We start from the raw sequence: 19086 nt of genomic DNA, 5'->3' as shown, positions 1-19086 counted from the left end.
TAAATGGGAAATAAATATAAAATACAACAAATGTCAAGTTTAGTGATTTTAACATAGGTAAAAATAATTCTGCCACATTTATAGGTTAATATTCAATTTCCTCTAGTACAGCTACAGGATAAAAAGTATGCATGTTTAAAACATGCTCAGGAATCTGCTGTTAGATTACATTAAAGACTTCTGGTATTTAAATTTTATCTAACTACCTTCTACTTTCCCATGTTACAGTCTTTAAAGACTGCACATTGCATGTACCTTGATATACCTTTACAGTGAATCTATTGACATAACATATGCATAAAAAAATGCACCCTTACCTCCTTACACATGTAAATTTTAATCTTTAATAAACACATGCATAATGAAAAGGAGGAGATTAGTCAATGTAACACACAATGAAATTAGTCAATGTAACATACTGATCAGAAGATAACCTGAATGACAGCCATTTAAAATCTGATTACAATGTCCATAAATTCAATGGATTTCTATGCACTTTTTTAACACTTACCTGTTAGTAGACTGTCTTCAATTACATGGAATTGGGGAGGTAAGAAAAATTCAATCGTTAAATTCCCTTCATTTTCCAGGTTTGTAGTAAAAATTTCAATTTCCAAAACTGATGTGAAATATTTGTTTCTACCAGGTTCACTTTGAATTACACCAACTATAGTGGCAAAAAATAATAGTATAATGGAATCAAAAGAATTTAAGATTCTTTTTTAGTTTGATCTCAGAATACCTATTTAATCTGCTTCCAATACTGATCCTCATGTATCTATTGTTTAAATTGACAAAATTAAAATAAAAGGTTTGTGAAAAACAATTTTTGCAAAGAATAATGATACACAGTACTTCCACTAGATAATATATTATCATCTAGGACAAGTGTTTATAGGCTATGCATGGCCATTCTGCCTTTCAAATAAAATCAATAACTTGCAGCAAAATCACCTCTCAGTTTTGGAGTTATCCTGGACATTTTTCAGCGCAGGTCCCATTGGTGACGCCATATAGTCACTTAATAATAAATTAGTTAAAAACCCATGTGGAGAAAACATGTCTCAGTGGATTATAAGAAGGGTTCTTTTGCATTAATGTTGGTATTGAACCTCTTGCCTTCTGAATCATCTTACAGGCCGGAATGATTTCTTCAGAGATATACTAATCTGAGGTCATATTTAGAGCCCTTGGATTAGAAATACCAGCACTGGAAATGAAATTAATTAAACACCAACAAATATAAAAAAGAAAAGGAATTTATGGTGAGTATAAAATATCTGTACAATAATTAATACATTACACTGTGGAATGGCTTTTAACACTTAGCATTCTAAACACTCAACAGGCAACCACTTTGAACTTTCAATAGCATCCCAAAGGAGGTAGTCCCGGTCACAAAGCTCTTTGTTTAACTTATCCACATCTACAGGAACATCATGCTCTGAAAGCCAGAAAAATAATAGAAATTAGTAAGCCATTTGCATACAGAAAAAGAGATTTATGACATCAATTAAACAATTAACTCCTAACAAAAAGATAGGCCCCAAAGTGGTATTTTTTTGTCATAGCATGACCACCAAGATTTAACCTATGCAAAGCAGAAGCAGCTTTGAAATTCACACCATATTCTTCTCTATTCTAATGTACTTGATTTACAGATGACTCTTCTTCAATCTACTCCCTATATATGCATAAATGCTATGCAATCTGGATGTCAGAAAAATTTGTACAAATTTAATATTTACTTATTTTTGAATGTATCTTTAAAGATTAACATTCACAGAATATTATGAAATAATTTCGCATACACTTTTCTACGAACTTCATACAGAATTAGTAGAAAACTTCAACTGAAAATAAAAATTTTAAGTACAGGTACTAATAACATATAGTACACAAATACTCTTAAATTACAGAAACCTGCTGTTTAGATGAAAAACTTAGGGAATTTAGCACAAGACTTTCTTATTAAAAGAAAAATAGGTGATGTCATCTCTTTAGATGGTACACAAACTTACAGTTATCTTGGTTTTTATTTGATGAGGGAAAATGGAATGGAGGAATAATATAAAAAATACCCGCATAAAGAAATAGCCTTTTATTTTTTAGTGTACAGGTGAATGACATAAGTTTCCCTGGACTTAATATCATCTACAACTGAATCAAAATTTAAGTAGAATGTGCATCATTGTGCATGGCAAAACAATATAATCAGATGAATTAACCTAAGTTTTGATAATTACAGTACCAGGGTGGTCCCAGAAGTACCCAACCCAACAAAGACAAGGCTAAATCTGGCGAATAGGGTGCATGAGTTAGCAGTCCAAACTTTAATTCATGAATTTTGGCCATTGCAATAACAGATTTGTGAGCTGGTCTTGATGAAGCAACACTTTCTTCTTTGCCAAATGCGGCCGCTTTGGCCTGATTTATCCGCTCATACGTTGCAAACAGTTCCCATAATACTTGCTGTTGGTAGTTTTTCCTTTTTCAAGATAGTCGATGAAAATTATTCCATGTGCATCCCAAAAAACTGCCACCATGACCTTGCCTGCAGATGAAATGGTCTTTGCCTTCTTTGGAACTGGTTCCCCCTTTTAAATCCATTGTTTTGATGGTTCTTTTGTCTCAGGTGTGAAGTAATGGACCACTGTTCCATCCATAGTTATGAAACAGCGCAAAAATTCAGCTTTTTTGCTGTGAAACTTTGCGAAACACCCAAATGAAACATATTCATGACACTGGTTTTGCTCAAAAGAGCAAACGCAGTACCCATCTTGCACACAGCTTTCTTATGTCAAATTATCAGTTATAACGCTATGTACCACACTTTTTGAAATGCCTACTATGTCTACTAGCTCGTTCACTTTCAGTCAAAGATCATCCAGTATCACTTTATGGATTTTGTTCACCATTTCTGGAGTCGTCACCTCATTTGGTCAACCGATGCGATGCTCGTCTTGACAGCTTGCATGGCCTCGTTTAAAACTCTGCTACCCAATATTTTACTGATGAAAACGAAGGAGCAGACTCAGCCAGAGTAGAATTCAACTCAGCTTTTATATTGGTTGGGCTGAGGCCTTTCAATTAAAAGTATTGTATCACATTATGATGACCAATCTTCTCCCTTTTCAAAAATTCACTGAAAACGGTCTCTATTGATGGCTACCAGACAAATACTAAACAACGTAGGGTCTTCAAACTTGAAACATATGCTTAATAGATTGCAACCTTCCAAAAAGTGATATTTTTCTAACAACTACAGCCATCTCTAGCCCAGGCCAGGTACTTATGGGACCATCTTCCATGCAGCTCCTGGGGGGTTATTCTCAAACTCAAAGTCACCAGATTCCGTTCTACAAATGGTATCAGAAGTTATTCCGTAAAAGCACCAGGTGATAGAATCAGCTACGACATCGGTTACAACTGATGGCACGGAAAAATTAGGGAAGAGTGAAGTTATGCCTTCGACATGAAAATTCAAGTTGATGGAATGTTGACAAAAGAAAAACAGCAGGTGCAGATTATTTTATGTTCACTGAATAGTTTTATCTACATATTCGTCAGTTTACTTTTTAAAGTCAGCCAACTCATATTTACCTCATACTTTTTAATTACAACTTTTATATCAAGGATAGCTTGTGGTAAGTAATTGAGTCTAATATGAAATTATAAAATAAAAAATCTTTGGTGCTATTTTGTAAAGTACTATCATTGGCCTTGCTCATCAATTTGCCTCTGCAAACATCACTCCTCTCTCATTATTATCTCTCTCAAAAGTAATAATAAATAAGATTTGAATTCGCAATTGCATTAAAAAGTAAAACCAACTAAGATCTACGTACGAGGGGGGGACCCAAAAATAACAGGAACTAAAGACTCAGGACTATTGAGTCTTCAGTTCTCAATTTATTTATATTAAATTTTGTTCACCTTCCAAGTATTCCCCATTGAACACAATGCACTTCTCCAAACGATGCTTCCATTGTTCGAAACATTTCTGAAATTCATTTATCAGGATGTCCTATAGGCCTTCTAGAGATGGACAATCGATGTCATGCCATCTATTGCCAAAAACAGCATCATGGAGAGGGTGCTATGAGCTGGCGCGTTGTCATGATGTAAGAACCAGTCGCCTTTGTGCCAAAGATCTGCTCTTTTGAACACCATGACACTCCAGACATCTCACACAGTTGATCAATGGTTCTGCGGCGGTTTCATGAATGAGGGCATTGATTTTGTTGATGTTTTTGTCAGTTCTTGATGGTAAAGGGCGGCATGAACATGGTTGGTCTTCAATTGACATTTCACCATTTTTAAAATGTGTAGACCACTCGTAGACTCTGGTTACAGCTTCACCATTAGCTGTCCTGAGCATTACAATAGTTTCCACGGGTGATTTCCCCGACAGGAAACAAAATTTCACTGCAGTGCGTTGCTCTTGATAATCTGCCATCACGTTTTTCACAGAAATGAAAAAAAGTTGTTTCATCGAAAAAGCTCTTACGGACAAACCGATCCAGTCAGAGCGACTGCGCTGTGCATACTGATGCAGGTGGCGTGAGCCTGACTTACGACCGGCCGAACAAAGGCTTCCCCACTCTTGCTCCCCACTGCAGCCCAATTGCTGTTACTTTTGGGCCCCCCCTCGTATAGCAATTTTCTTTCAAATTGAAACTCAAATAATCTTTAATGAACTGTTATGGCATTGATTTTTAAATTACAAGCAACTGTAGTGCATTTGTTTTTATTACATACTCTAATGTATACGTTTTTTTTTAAGTCTGTTCATAGTGTTGAAATGTACCCCCATTTGGCAAATTTTCCTAGTTTGACGACTCCCATATCAACATGATATGCATGATTATTGAACCATAAAAATATTATTTTTACCATTTTAAAAGTTAAAGACTAGCTTTCTAGCAAGGAATTCCTGTCCAACAACACAGGTTCCTAGGCCATAAATTATAGTTGGAGCGAAAGTACCTTTTGCACAAAATGCCATTTTGTAAAATTTATCAAACTATGATTGAATTCAAAATTCATTGTGCATTGATAACGGTACAATGATGCATTTACTTGCCTCATCTACCAAAACAATCTGACATCTCCGACACTACAATAAGCCCCTCTTCATCAATGCATACTTCTTTTACTTTGTCCAACATCCCTATCCTTTCCCTTTCCTCGCTTACCTAACGTTTTCTCCTCTATCAGTCTTCAATATTCTTAGAGAACTCAAAAACAACGGACAAAATCATCATTGCAAACAACGAAATGGTTTGATTGATCCAGTTGCTTTCCCTTTAGAATTTTTTAACTCAAATTTTCACAGGCTGTAGTAAGTCAATAAAAATCAGCAGCAATAATTCCCCGAATTCTCTTCATGTCTCATGCTCACAATGTATTTTGTATGATGATTTCGACAAATGGCTACCACATAGCAATGCATTTGATGATGCTATTTCAGCAATACCATTATGTCACAGGCTTGGTAGCCAGACACTCAAAAGGCATCGGCGCCTTTTAAGTAATGACTTCTATTGCCATTTCACATAGTCAATACCTTAAGTATGCCAATATCATTAGGGAACCCCCCTGATGCCAGAAAAGATGAAATTTGGTGATCAAATTTAGCTATTGACTGGAACCGGTGTGCCTATGTGGCTAGGGCCTTTAAGGCCTGTACTGAGAAATGAGCTCAGGAGATAGGGCAAAGATTCAGAGTTAAGCACCTACCAACTAGTTCCATGTCATCCTCCTCCCGGGCGAGTGCCTCTTCATTGGAGACCACAGGCGGTGCTGGATCCACCATGTGCTGCTGAGGATGCTGACCATAATCCATTGCAGTTGGTGGGGCATGTGCAGACCCATCTGCTGCACCATTGGCTACTGATGTCCCTGCAGTCATAGCTCCTTGCCCATACACATTAGGGTCGTAATACCCTTGATGATAGCCCTGATATGAAAATACGGAAACAGATGGGCCACAATGCATCACACAATTCATTAAAATTCATATCAGATGATAATCATTGTAATTCAAAACAATGACCAAGAGCATTTGATTCAGAGGGCAATTCAAGACTGAAGGAATCCTACAAGTATTCAATCGCCAAACTCATACCTGCAAAATAGTAAAACACTTCAGGGCTAAGATAATGCTGCTTATTGAAAAATTTGGAAGTTTAAAAAATGCAACATTTTAACACTGAATTTAGTTAAGGGTAAGAGCAATTATCAATTTTATATCTCCATCTATTAATATTAACACTTGCCAGAAGATATATGTGATAGGTCAACATCTCAGTGAATTTGGAAAATAACAGAGTACCAAAGTTTCTTTATCGTTTCACAAATGTTAATGTTGGTACGAGACACTCAATGAGGTCAATACACCTTATGAGTGAAGAAGATGCTTATTGACATTCCTGGTTCTCACACCATGCTCCTCCACCCCATTTCCACAGGTCACTGTTGGTCCCCCTCTTCATTCCTCCCTTTCTTTTCCCACCCCCACCCTTCCTTTTACACGTCACACCAGGGAGCAGATTAACAAAACCCACGGATGTGGAATCACTGAAGTTGGCGTCCAAGTAGCTCCCCAAGCCTAATGGCATCAATTCCAAACCAAGTAATTTCTCAGCAGTCCTCCGACTGCTCCCCATGCTTACAAACAAAATGCTACCTGGAGACACACATTCAGGCTGAATGGGTGTCTCCTACCACCCACCTGTAACAACACAGGCTGAATCATTCCAAGAGGTTACTGAAAAATCAGATACTTAATCTTTCCACGTAAATGCTCTTTTTCTTTGTTTTCCCAATGTTTAAAGAGTTCTTATAAATAAAAAAGGCATTAAAAGATTGGGTGTTGCCATCTTAAGGAGAATAGACGATTAGCCCCCAAAGGAGTCTGTTCTCCCCATGGCCTCCAAGGGTTAGGGACCAGGAAGTAACTGAAGTAATGGAGGGGCTCACAAGGAAAACATGCAATCACAAGATGTCTTAATTGGAGCCCATCGCATACATTTTCACTTAGTAAACCTCCACAATTATCTAATTTTCAGAAAGAATACGCACAGCATTGAGGGTTATTATAAACATTATATGAGGGTTAATTAACAATAACATTATCTTACCATTGAATGAATTGTTAATAAAATGCTATGCTTGGTGCAAGAGTATTTCAATAAAAGTGAAAATATTTTTTATATACATAATTTTATGGGCAAAAATTTTAATTGTACCATATTGTTCACTGTGTTTTGTAGATGTGGAACACAATTCACAGAATTGATTCCATTGTAGCATGACAAGTAGCCAATGCAAGTCTAAACATGTTCTATTTACCAACAGCCCCTCTTAATATGTTTAAAGAGGAGGATCTATTTCGAAGGAAGGTTTACCTGAAGCACCAGTTACTTCACGTACTCGCATAGCATTAACACCAATGCTCTCATGGTGAGAGAAAAGCATAAAATAATAATTTAAATTGAATAAGAAAAATTATAAATATGGAATATTTAATGTAGTGCCACCCACACATTGGAACCATAAAAAGTGCACAGGAGACATGAATTTGTGCAGCGGATTTTGCAAAACCACTACAAAATCACCACTACCTTGAGAAAATTAACGTGAAGTGTGCTCCTTACCCTCCTCCCTGAAAATGTTACTGCGACCACTCCTTGTTCCCCAGCATCAAGAAATAACTTAGTGGTCAGTGCTTTCATTATCATACCGAGTTGTTGGTGAACTTAACACATTTCAAATGGCATCAGCAGTTGCTGTACAATAGTAGAGTAAAATGAATGAAATTTACACTATGTAAACATTACATATTACGATATAATGTAAACATAAAATTGTACAGCAACAAAATAAAATCTTTCCAGAATAAACTAGGCAAATCAAAAATTTTTCATGATCACCTTTATGTGTGCAGGTATCTCAATTTTAGTTAACACCATTACTTTCACAAAGATGCTTACCTGCCAGGCACCATAATTCTGCCAATAAGGATCATAGTACTGCTGCTGAGGTTGGCTATAATCAGTTGAGGCAGGGGTGGCAGTTGCCGTGGACCCCACTGCTGCAGTGCCAGTTGGTGTTGCTGGTGTAGTGGAACCAGTTGGCGTTGTGGCAGCATGTGTAGTTGTTCCAGCACTGCAATTTTCAGGGATATGGGCTGACATGCTGTTTACATTCAACATTTCGGAGGCAAAGCTCAAAATATCAGAATTGCTATGGCAAAAAAACATGCAAGAGTTTTTTTAGTGGCTTACACAATGACAAATATAAGGCTAAAAATAAAAATAAGAGATTAATCCAGGTATTTCAATGGGCATAAACTTATATTCCCTCTCAATATATTTTATATCATCACTCAAATCCAGATGAATAAATTTGCCAATTCAAACATTTTATTGATTAAGTCAAATAATTTAATGTATAGCATAACACCAAAAATCGTGGATCAGAAATAAATAGTAACGGAAATTTATGCTGGGGTATTTAAAAGAATTCATACAGGCACTTACACTATAGACTTATTTGTTTCTCATACTGAATACTTTCAAGCTTTTAATTATCAGATTTCTGAAGCAATAAAGCAAACTCTTAAATCCTGCATGGCACTTCTTGGACTGTAGCCATCGCTTCAGAGGAACTTTGGCATTTATACAGAATTCTTGAGGTATTCACACACTCGTGAGAACATTCAGGGTGCTTAGGGAGTTGAATAGCCATATGAAGTTTTTCTCCGGAGTATTCATATGAAAATTGAATTAGTTACACATATTTCTGTATAACTTAAGCTACTAAGTCCACCATTCCATTCAAATATAAAAATGCCAGTCACTTTTATCAATCAGTGCATGCTGAGTCTCAGGGGATTAAGAAACCTGCCAGTAGTGGAACTTGTAATATTAAGGATGAAATTGAGAAGCTAAATCTACAATATTTACTTTTAAGTAGATGAAATGATTGTACATTTTGCAAGAAAAAGTAATTCCTTATACAATTCCACCACAATAAATTTTCTTAATTTCTTACTGTGACCTCATCAAGCCAAGTAATTTATGGTCAGATATTCCCTCCTTAGGATATTCAAACCTGTCTAAACTGTATTCATTTTCCATAACCATTATTTTGCAGAGGAGTTTTACCATGTAATTCTAATCTAGACCAGATTTTTCATAATTCAATGAAGCATGCAAGTTTATAATTTTATAACTAATGAGATAGCTTTCCTTTTCATCATACTCAGCTTACACATTTCATTTTCCTGTGCTGGGTGCCAAATGTTTAAGAAATATGTAGTTCTTAACTGATGCAAAATAATATGATCCTTAAAACTTTTCATCAATATATTTCCTGAAAATTGCCACTTCTTAGTTACATGAGTTACTGTCCGTTTTTCAATTAATACATTTATTCACAACTCAAGTCTACATTTGAATTAAGATTGAAGCATTCTTTTGGGTTTTTGAATGCAAAATTATGAACAAATCCTGCATTCTTGTATGCTGAAAGCAAATACTTTCTTTGCAGGTTGCAGGCAGTCGACATTACATCAAAGTAAACCATGACTACACATTAAAAACTTAATTAACACCAGGTGAAACTATACGTTAACATCTCAGGCAAGGCCAATGATTTACACACTCTGAAATTGTTGCATTGAATAGTGCATGGGTTTGCAATCTTTAGATATCTTCACAAAATGGACAAAAATGTATTTTGGTAAATTAAACGAAGAAACAACAGAGAGTTCAATTATAACTTGGAAAAAATTTCAACATAAGACTAAAAATATGCATATTGAGATGAATAATATTCAATTGTTTCTGGCTCAACCTTGTGGAAATTCATGTTAATGAAATTAAGAATACAAAGTAACTTTCCACTGTTCTTTATTAGCATACAACCGGTTTCAATGCTCAAGCATCATCACTGATGATGATGCTTGAGCGTTGAAACCGGTTGTACGCTAATAAAGAACAGTGGAAAGTTACTTTGCATTCTTAATTTCATTGAGATGAATAATGCTCAATATAAAAAATATTCTTATTTTAACAGTAGAGTATAAACACAGCCATTTGGGAAATTGCAATGAAACAACAGCTAAATATTTCCATATTGAATGCTCCAATGAACAGTGCCATGCATAAACAATTTTCCAATTCAACTAGCCATAATTTTTTTCTCACAGCATAAATTAGACATTATGGCTCAAGAGCTTTACTTAGAAGGCATACCCGAAACAGGTTCACAGTGCAATGCTAGGGGATTTATCTCTTCTTAAGTTTCCAACAACATGATATGGTAAATAATTGGTTATCAATATTCAATGGGCAATTCTGAAACTATTCTCACAGGTCTGATATTTTCGTCATTTATTCCCATTCAAATAGCACAAGAGGGAATTGGTGCTGTGTGTTGCCAGCAGATATATGAGGCCATGAAAACCATATGCAAGAGCCAACACTACATTAAAGGACTTTGTTTAAATGTGTATATAAAGAGAAATAGATCAAATGAAAGTAAGTACCTGGGAGAGTGATATCTGTGAGGCTTGGGAACAGCATTGCTAATCTTTATTGCTTTGGTTCCAAGTCCAGTGTGACCATTCATCTCAGTTAAGCAACGTTTTTGCTCATCCTCTTGGGCAAAGCGAATGAATCCGTAGCCTTTGCTGAAACCACTGGTGTCCAATATTACTGAAAAATAAATTTAAAAAACCCAAATTATAAGCACTGAAATCGCAATTAATTAATTTTAGAAACTAGTTTCATCAATATCTTATAAAACAACCTGCAGGTAATCACTAGGGTATATGGCAGGGAATGTTAGGACACCGTCCATGAGAAAGGAGAGAAAGTCTACAGAAGGGGGTGTTTACATATCAGAGTACTTCCCACTTTTTGAGGAATGGTCACAAAATCTGCATGGAAAAAACAAATCCTTGCACATATTCAAGTCACTGATATTGATGACCACTTGATATCACCATTAGCTTACCAGCTAACATAGTGAATAGAATGGATTCTTTCTTCCATTAGAAGTAAAATGGTATATTTGGTAATATTACAAGTTTAATGGAGTCTCAAATATCATGCTGCCAGGGATTCCCCAGTTCTTGCGGTTATTGGGTGACACTTTGAGTCTCCCACCAAAGTTTTTCGCATACTGGCCAGATTCTCCGTGGTTTATCTCAATTGAAGAAAATATTTTACAGAAGATGTCCCAAATTACTATCAAATATCCAAATAGAAGTATTAATCGAGTGAGTAGTATATGAAATTTTCATTAATTTGAATGCTTTTTACTATTCCTATAATGCATAACATAAATGCTTATCTTACAACATGACACCATTCACACAACACCAGGGCCCCAAGTTCAGCAAAATGTTTTGGCAACAACTTGTAACCCTCATTTAAACACATTCAAGAGTAACAGTCTTGCAATGGAATTTAATTTAAAAATTATTAAGCTTGCTTCCTATCATCGCCCATTATTTCCATTTTACCCTCAATTTTGCTCTAATATGACTCACAAAAATTTGTTGAGGTAACCAGATAATTAAGGAAGCATGGAAATCTCTTAAAACGTGGCTTTGTTCAGAAAGACTTGCTTGAGAAACATTACTAACCATAAGAATGTTATCAAAGTATACCAGGAAAGGCAGGCAAATTTAGTCCAGAATATCTAATTTGCAGATCTACAAAGACATTGAAGCAAGTTCACATCGATTAGCCAGTCCAATATGCCATCTGAAAACAGAGTTTCCATCAAAAAACTGTAAAATTAAGTTAACTCTATAATAACTATAGTGCTCTAGGCCACTCAAGTTTGAAATTATAATCATTATCCCGTGCAATGTATTCCTCTGCATTGCACTCTCTGAACCCAAAATACTGAGCATTCCTATCAGTAACATTACAGCACATTATGACACACTGCACTTTTTTGCACTCTAATTTTTAACTCCCCTTGTAAGATTCCCAGTGTTTGAAAAAATCTAGAGTTAGGCGCACCACTTCTACCCCAAGCCTCTCCTTTCAGGCTATAACGCTCTGTTACAAATTTCTTCCAGTGCAGTACCTCAAAAACTCTTTATTACTGAAAGTCTACTGACAGTACCGCACCAAAATCTAAATTACGGAAAAAACTTTGATACATCAATTCTACTTATGGCTGCACCTAAAAAATGTACTTATTGGTGTGATTATTTACTCATGGGAAAATAGTGAATGATGTTTATGGCAACTCTATGCCAACAAATTGTCTGGGGCGTCCCGGTTGCCAGGCAAAATTGTCCTTAAATTTAATGGCCGAATTTTTATATTACAAATCAAAATGAAGGGCACTCTCAACCAGGCGAATTTGCCCTGAAAATGAAGCTAGTTTCTCGATTAGGAAGAACATCCGACAAGAATGACAAATTATCTTCCGTTCTGAGTCTCCGTTGTTTATGTATCACAATCAACCTGAAACTGTACCCGCATTGAATTGATTAATATAGAGAACACACGAGGGCAACAGAAAATCTGAACGAAGTATTTAGGCGCGAAAGATTGACCAAAATAATGTCTACTCAAGTAACGCGTATTCATGGTAAACACCTATGCTATCGTATCAATTCCATTAATTGTTGTTGCATTGTTACGGAAGCTAACTCCTGTATTATTCTGCAAATAGCAATAAGGTTATTATCGCCAAAAAATAATTATCATGCACGTTTATAATGATAATATCGGGGTGCTAGCAAACAAAAAAGCATACGCGGACGCAGCAACCACAATCAGAAAACTACAAATATCATAAAAAATATCGTAATATTAACGATGAATCATTAGTAAAAATATTCTTACCTTTGGCCGTTCGTATGGATGGATACTTGGCTGCGAAAGTTCTATACAGTGTGTAGTCGTCCACATCGGAGCTCAGATCACCAACCCAGAGTGAGAATTCTCTATCTTGCGGTGGCCTTCCCGTTGTGCTCGCGTGGTTTAGTTTAAATCTAACAGGCTGGGAGCAGAGTCAAAACAAAGACATTAATAAGTAAATACACTGGAAAAAATATTTCAAAATTGAACTTAATTATAAATTAAGTTCCAATTAAAAAATAACATTAAGCAAGTATCGCACAGGGCAGCCACTAAATTTCCGATTATCCTAGCTCGTACGCGACTTACTGGGTTACTGTTTGGGATTACTTTGCCGTTTAACTTGTGCATGGCGTTCAGCGCTGCTTCGTCTGTGATAAAATGCACGAAACAATACCCTGCTGGTTCCCCTGAATATTTATTTCTCATAATCTTCACGCTCTGCGGATCTTCTCCGAGTTTTTGAAAAGCTGTCTTCACAAATGTTTCATTCATATATGACTCCAACTAAAATGAAACCAAATTAGAGACTACAGGAAACAATTATTGGACATGTAATTACACCTTCAAAAGTAAAATTCATAACGTACCCCACCCATCCATAATTGACAGTGTATTGCACCGGTTGCAGCCATTTGAATTAATAATTTTTCTAGTTACTATGCAAGAAAATGAATTAACATATAAAATCTAAAAAAAGCGTTCAACGGGGTTTTCACAATCATCAGCAGCCCTCACCCAAATATTCACAGTCCTATTAACCCTTCAGTTTCTCGATAAAAGGTGAATAGTCAACACGGCAACAAAAAAATCAACGGATGAAAATTTTATAAAATAACAGCAAGCCTGGCGACTCCGACGAAGCCGGAACCCGATTGCTGGCGTCAAGCAAGACCAGAATGCACCACAATTTCTACGAAAAGTGAGGAACGGAATTCACGCGGTAGGAGTGATTTTTGTTGGAAATGTTGGTCCGAAAGTACCAGAACGGGGGAGTTTTTCACCACCTTCAATTAAAAATGCCGGATAACCTGCAAGTATTTCGCAAAATAATAAAGAGTTAAACGTTTCAAACGTATGCTATCATGAGCATGTAAAATAAGAAAAACTCCCTTTCTTAAAAATGCTAACAAAGAATGTTCCCTGTAGGAACAGTTGCAAAGAGCCTAAAGTTGGAACAATGAGAAGCACTAGTATTGATGAGAGGAAGATAGTCAATTTAAATATAAAATTGGAAACAAAACCCTAGCCTATTCAAACCGCACAAAGGAAAACGTACCGATGATACCTAGCCGGTGTGATGAACATTTTTACTTAACTGTAATATGTGAAGTAACATTTTTTCCGAAGAACTTCGACAGAAAGTTTATGAATACACCATAAACAAGCATTACCCTGCGAAGCCGGGTATATTATATTATGCGTCTTATAATAATATGGTCCTCCAAAGTAGTACTTTTTCGACCATCACTGGATTCCAAACGTAAGATAGAAAACTATAAGGAGGGAATCACTGATGAGCATAACAGCCGTCTGGATATTACACGAGCCTTAGGCACCAGATAAGTTGACAATCCCGGGAACACCAACAAGTAGCTGCAATATGAAGATCGCTTTCGGCGGGAGTTTTCAGGTATTAGCATAGAGTACTTTATTACCAGAAGTCATCATGCTGCAAAAATTGGCTATCTGTCCATCAACATCAATCTACTTTCTATTCCCATTTTAATGTCACACACGTCTTTTATTTTTTGTTCCCTATAAACTGTGTTATATTTAAAATTACAGGGAGCGATTTGCGCACACGTGAAACTTCCTCATTAAAGCTCCTCAAATGGGAAATATGAAATGGATAAAAGGAAATAGGGAGTGGCGGTTTTTCCTATTTCGACACCAGTTTGAAGTTTACATCTGTACATTGCCTCGTTGATTTCAGAAATTTTCGTAACGTGTCGCCTGAAGGTACTATATATCTTGCTTTAGTTTCACATCCAAGATAGAGGCGTCGAAGATTTACTGGAAAATTACAACTGCCGAGTAATCGAAGACAGGACTGAAAATGCTTTTGTCGGTATGACTACTATGCTTCATTTACATTACAACTACGACAATCTCTATGGACAACAAACGCTGCGCGCTATGGTCAAAGGTAAACAGCGAACGATATTTTGAAGTCCATCGATTTCTATACATGTATCGAACGACCTCGATTGTCATGCGCCATTCTAAGACATCGGCGGAAACAGGTATTGAAATTGGAGCAGAGTAATTTTCGAGGAGGTAAGAAGAAAAAGCTTGTGGACGCATTCGTTTATTGCAGTGTGTTTGTACTTAACGAAGCGTAAGGTGGAAGGTTATCTAGTTCAGTTTCATCAAGGGTAAATGCAAATTATTCTTTATGTTTTGTGTTGCCTAAGAAAATTACCATTCAGGTTCCAATTATTGTTGCCAGGGAAAACTTTGCTCCGTAAAGGAATAAATATTTCTCTGGGCGACTTATATGTGTACATCTATTTATTTTAGTGCATTCTTCTTTCCATAGGTGTAAATAATGTCTGTCACCCCGTTTTTGAGAATACCCGTGACGGATTTAACTGGATATGCTTTAAATCACCAACATAATGGACGTTGTGCGGACTTAGAATTGAAAATGATGGATTGCCTGGAGGCTTATGGTAGGGGCCTCGGAAAGACTAAATGTCAGGATATCATTGAGGATTTCAAGGAGTGTAACACTCGCGCGAAACAGGTAACTGGGTCTTTTTTTGGGTGAACTTCATGACTACATTTTGAAAAACCTTCTAATATGTTGTATCGTGTATTCTTGGGTTCATTCTAAATGCGGGAATAAGAAAAATTAAGGATTAATAAAGCCTTTTGGCCGAGTTTATTTTTCAATTTTCCACACTCCATTTTGCAGGTGGACAGAATTGTGAAAATGAGATATGAGCGCCATAGGCAGTACTACATGAATGAGAGGAAAGAGCACTATGAACCAAGCCCAAAAATAGACAGCTATTAGTAATCTTGATGTTTAAAAAAATATTATTCGGGAACTCGTTATGTATAGATAAATGTAGAAATTTGTAAAATTATAAAATCGTCAATAAAATTATTCTTCTTCGATGTCTCGTTTCTTCTACCTCCGGTTGATGAAATATTTATCAAATTTATTATAGCAGGTAGCAACGAGAATGTATACGTCTGAAACATTTGGTTTATTAGATGTGCTATTTTCTAGAATAACGTGTTGGGCTTTGTACTCGGTAGTTGTCCGAGTGTTGAGCTGCTCGTGCGACTATTCGTAAAAATGCTAATTATTATTGAGGTTTACCGATCACGGTAGGTTTTTGATGACACAGCCCATATAACTGTGCAACAATACATTTTTCTGCCTCGTAATTGAAAGCGCAACTTGGTATCTAACACTCCCCAAGTCCTTATGTTCTGCACGTCTTTCCTCTATTCAGTCCAACATGCCCATCCTACCCTGATGTCTCTTGACCAATGTTCTCCCCTCTGTGACAATCTTCAACATCCCACTGCCAATGTATACATATAATCTGCGTCATGTCTCTCCAGTCTCCTTTGGATTTCTCGAAGAATCCCCTCTTCTCCCTGCACTACCTCATCTGTTTTCCTATCCCTCAATGACGCCTCCTCACCCATATTTCCGAGGCTTTAAATGCTGGCCTATCATTTTATCTGGATGACCATATTTCCGTGGGGAATAAAGCCGCACTTCATATCAAAGTATTGTGGAGCCATTTCTTAACATCCCTACTCGACGTCCCTGTCATCAGTATCTCCTTGTGAAAGATTCTTTGCTTAGTGCAAGTCTTCTCACGTCCTTGCTACTGAGACCATTCTGATGTACAACACTTGGTAAACTTCCACCTGCTCTAGTTTGTGCCCTACTATTTGAAATTCCCCGTAGCCATTCCAGTTCTCTAAAACTGCTTAAGCTTGGGTTTGTTTACATTTATTCTCATCTCATACCTATTACACTGACTTTTGAACAGCATAGGTGATAATGGGTAGCTTTGCCATATGCCTGTTCCTAACACTGCCCATCTGGACTCTCCATCCTGCGGTTGCACCTAAGCATTCTGAAATATGTTCAGATTGTAGATTAGTCTTCAATCTATTTCTATTTTCTGCAAAAAAATTATTAAATCAATCCATTTAACTCGATCAAATCCCTTTTTTTGAAATCCGCGAAACATAAAGATCTCCCGATTGTATTCTATGTTCCACTCCATTAATGACCTCATTCCTGCCATGGTATCTCACCTGCCTCTCCCCTTCCTTAACCCCAACTGATCATCACCTAAGTAATCAATTGCCCTTCTCTTCAATCTTGTGTAGTTGATCATAAGAACCTGTTCAGTTTCATGCAAAATCAAACATTTTCCTCTAAACCTAATATATTGCTACCTTTTCCTTTTTAGGAATAAGAACTAAAACATCTGACGAAATCTTCCTTCCAAATTCCTCCCTCATAAATGCTATGGTTTAGTTCACAAAACTCTTCCTCCCAGATTAAGAATTTCATAGAAATGTGTTCTACCCTCAACGTCTTACTTCCCCTATTACCCTTTCTGTCTCACCATTAAGTAAGCCTGACTAAGGTATCAACATCATATTCTCCTTTTCTGTCTAACTTTGATGACCTTCTGTCATAATCATATGTTCCTATATAATAGGAATATGTGGTAGGAAGGAATACATTTTACTATATATTCCTTCCATCTTTCTTGAATCTTCCCTTGTTTAATTAATAGTTCCCTGATTTATCTTTGATTGGATACATTGAATTTTCCTTTTTACCTCCTTGCAGTGCTTCTATCTCCTGAGGTGCACCAATTTCACCCTTTGTAACGATTCCATATCCTCGTATTGCATCTTCCACTAAGCTTTTTGGCTCTGTTGTTTTGTGCCTACATTTATTATTGAACTCAATACTTCCCTCTACCTAAATTTTGTGTTTACTTTCTTCCATTTCCTTTTCTCGCCTGTCTTTTTAACATCTCATCTAAAATCCATGGTATTTTTGTGCTTTTCCTATGTACTATTTCAATAGTTTCTTTTGCAGCTGTTGATATCCTTTTTTTTAATGTTTCTATTTTACTTCTGTAGTACCCAGCTCTCTTTCCTCACTCATGATTTTCTTTACAACCTGCTGATACTCCTAACTAATCATTCTGGTTAATATTTGTAAATTCCTTTGCCTAGACTGCCTTCCTTGTTTTATCTAATTGAATCAGATGCTATTCTTCATAGTTACTAAATTATCAACTGAGTCTGTATCCGCTCTTGGGAAACTGCAAATTGATCCCTGGTCCTAAATCTGTGTCTAACTATAATTTTGTCTGACTGATATCTTCCTGCGTTCCCTGGCATTTTCCATGTAAACCTACCCTTTATGTGGTGTCTAAACTAAATGTTCATTATTATTAACAGATCTGTATAGTTTCTTCCTGCAGTAATTTCTTGTTCCTAAACCATAGTCCCCTACCTCAGTACGATCTCTCTTCTCCGACCACCAAAATTTAACCCCCCATTGCTAACAAATGTTTCCCTCAAGAAAACCCGCAATCATGTCCTCTTAACTGATCACATACCTCATCAACTTCTTCCTTCCTATGATTGCTTGGTGGTGTTTATACTTGAACAACGACCAAGTTAGTTGGTTCAGCTTTTACTTCTACTAGTAACACTCTTATCAGTTGCTTGCTCTATGTATACTATGCTTCTTCTTACCTTTATATTCAATATTATTACCTCCTCTCCCTGACTTTTTTCAACTCCATTGTATACTACTCCATGACAAAAATACTCCGGTGATCCCTGCTGTACCACTATCATACCTCTCACAGCTCTAAAATGTATGTATTTCCTCTCTCCATCTCTCTCACTTCACATTTCCTAATTTTCTTACCCTGAATATCATCTTAGTATTCCAAGTCTCTTTTTTAACTAATTTGGTCCTCTTCAACATCACTTGTCTCTTTTGCTTTGCAAGGACTTCATGAGATGACGATAACATAAGCATTGCTTCTGCTGCCGGGTAGAACACACTGCCAATTAGATCGAATCCCATAGTTACTAAGCTGTCTCTATATTGTCCATCATGATATTCTTGGGATTAATTATAGTGGTGATTTCCCATTCCTTTCCTCAATAA

At 36.5% G+C, this 19086-nt stretch overlaps 2 protein-coding genes across 7 annotated transcripts; one reads left to right on the top strand and one right to left on the bottom strand.

Annotated features, from left to right (window-relative positions):
* Window positions 1-1241: 1241 nt before the first annotated feature.
* Secp43 (tRNA Selenocysteine associated protein) lies at window positions 1242-13949 on the bottom strand. 5 transcript variants are annotated; one of them, XM_071587704.1, is made up of 8 exons: window positions 13638-13949; window positions 13490-13558; window positions 13209-13406; window positions 12885-13041; window positions 10559-10727; window positions 7998-8250; window positions 5743-5962; window positions 1242-1444 (listed from the first exon to the last, which is right to left on the bottom strand). In XM_071587704.1, exons 2-8 carry the CDS (start codon window positions 13532-13534, stop codon window positions 1326-1328), a joined length of 1161 nt encoding a protein of 386 aa, XP_071443805.1. In that variant the 5' UTR covers window positions 13535-13558; window positions 13638-13949; the 3' UTR covers window positions 1242-1325. The 5 variants fall into 5 exon arrangements, with proteins under 5 accessions (XP_071443805.1, XP_071443803.1, XP_071443806.1 ...); XM_071587702.1 differs by having other exon boundaries at window positions 13490-13949; XM_071587705.1 differs by having other exon boundaries at window positions 7998-8202; window positions 13490-13949.
* A 1131-nt stretch (window positions 13950-15080) lies between these two features.
* On the top strand, window positions 15081-16025 carry ND-15 (NADH dehydrogenase (ubiquinone) 15 kDa subunit). 2 transcript variants are annotated; one of them, XM_071587635.1, is made up of 3 exons: window positions 15081-15179; window positions 15442-15648; window positions 15820-16025. In XM_071587635.1, the coding sequence occupies exons 2-3, from the start codon at window positions 15451-15453 to the stop codon at window positions 15919-15921; spliced, it is 300 nt and encodes a 99-aa protein (XP_071443736.1). In that variant the 5' UTR covers window positions 15081-15179; window positions 15442-15450; the 3' UTR covers window positions 15922-16025. The 2 variants fall into 2 exon arrangements, with proteins under 2 accessions (XP_071443736.1, XP_071443735.1); XM_071587634.1 differs by having other exon boundaries at window positions 15113-15277.
* Window positions 16026-19086: the final 3061 nt, after the last annotated feature.

The sequence above is a fragment of the Hetaerina americana genome, unplaced genomic scaffold, assembly GCF_022747635.1.
Source record: "Hetaerina americana unplaced genomic scaffold, ioHetAmer1.1.p SCAF_3, whole genome shotgun sequence".
Taxonomy (NCBI): domain Eukaryota; kingdom Metazoa; phylum Arthropoda; class Insecta; order Odonata; family Calopterygidae; genus Hetaerina; species Hetaerina americana.
This window is presented reverse-complemented; position numbering and strand designations above follow the sequence as displayed.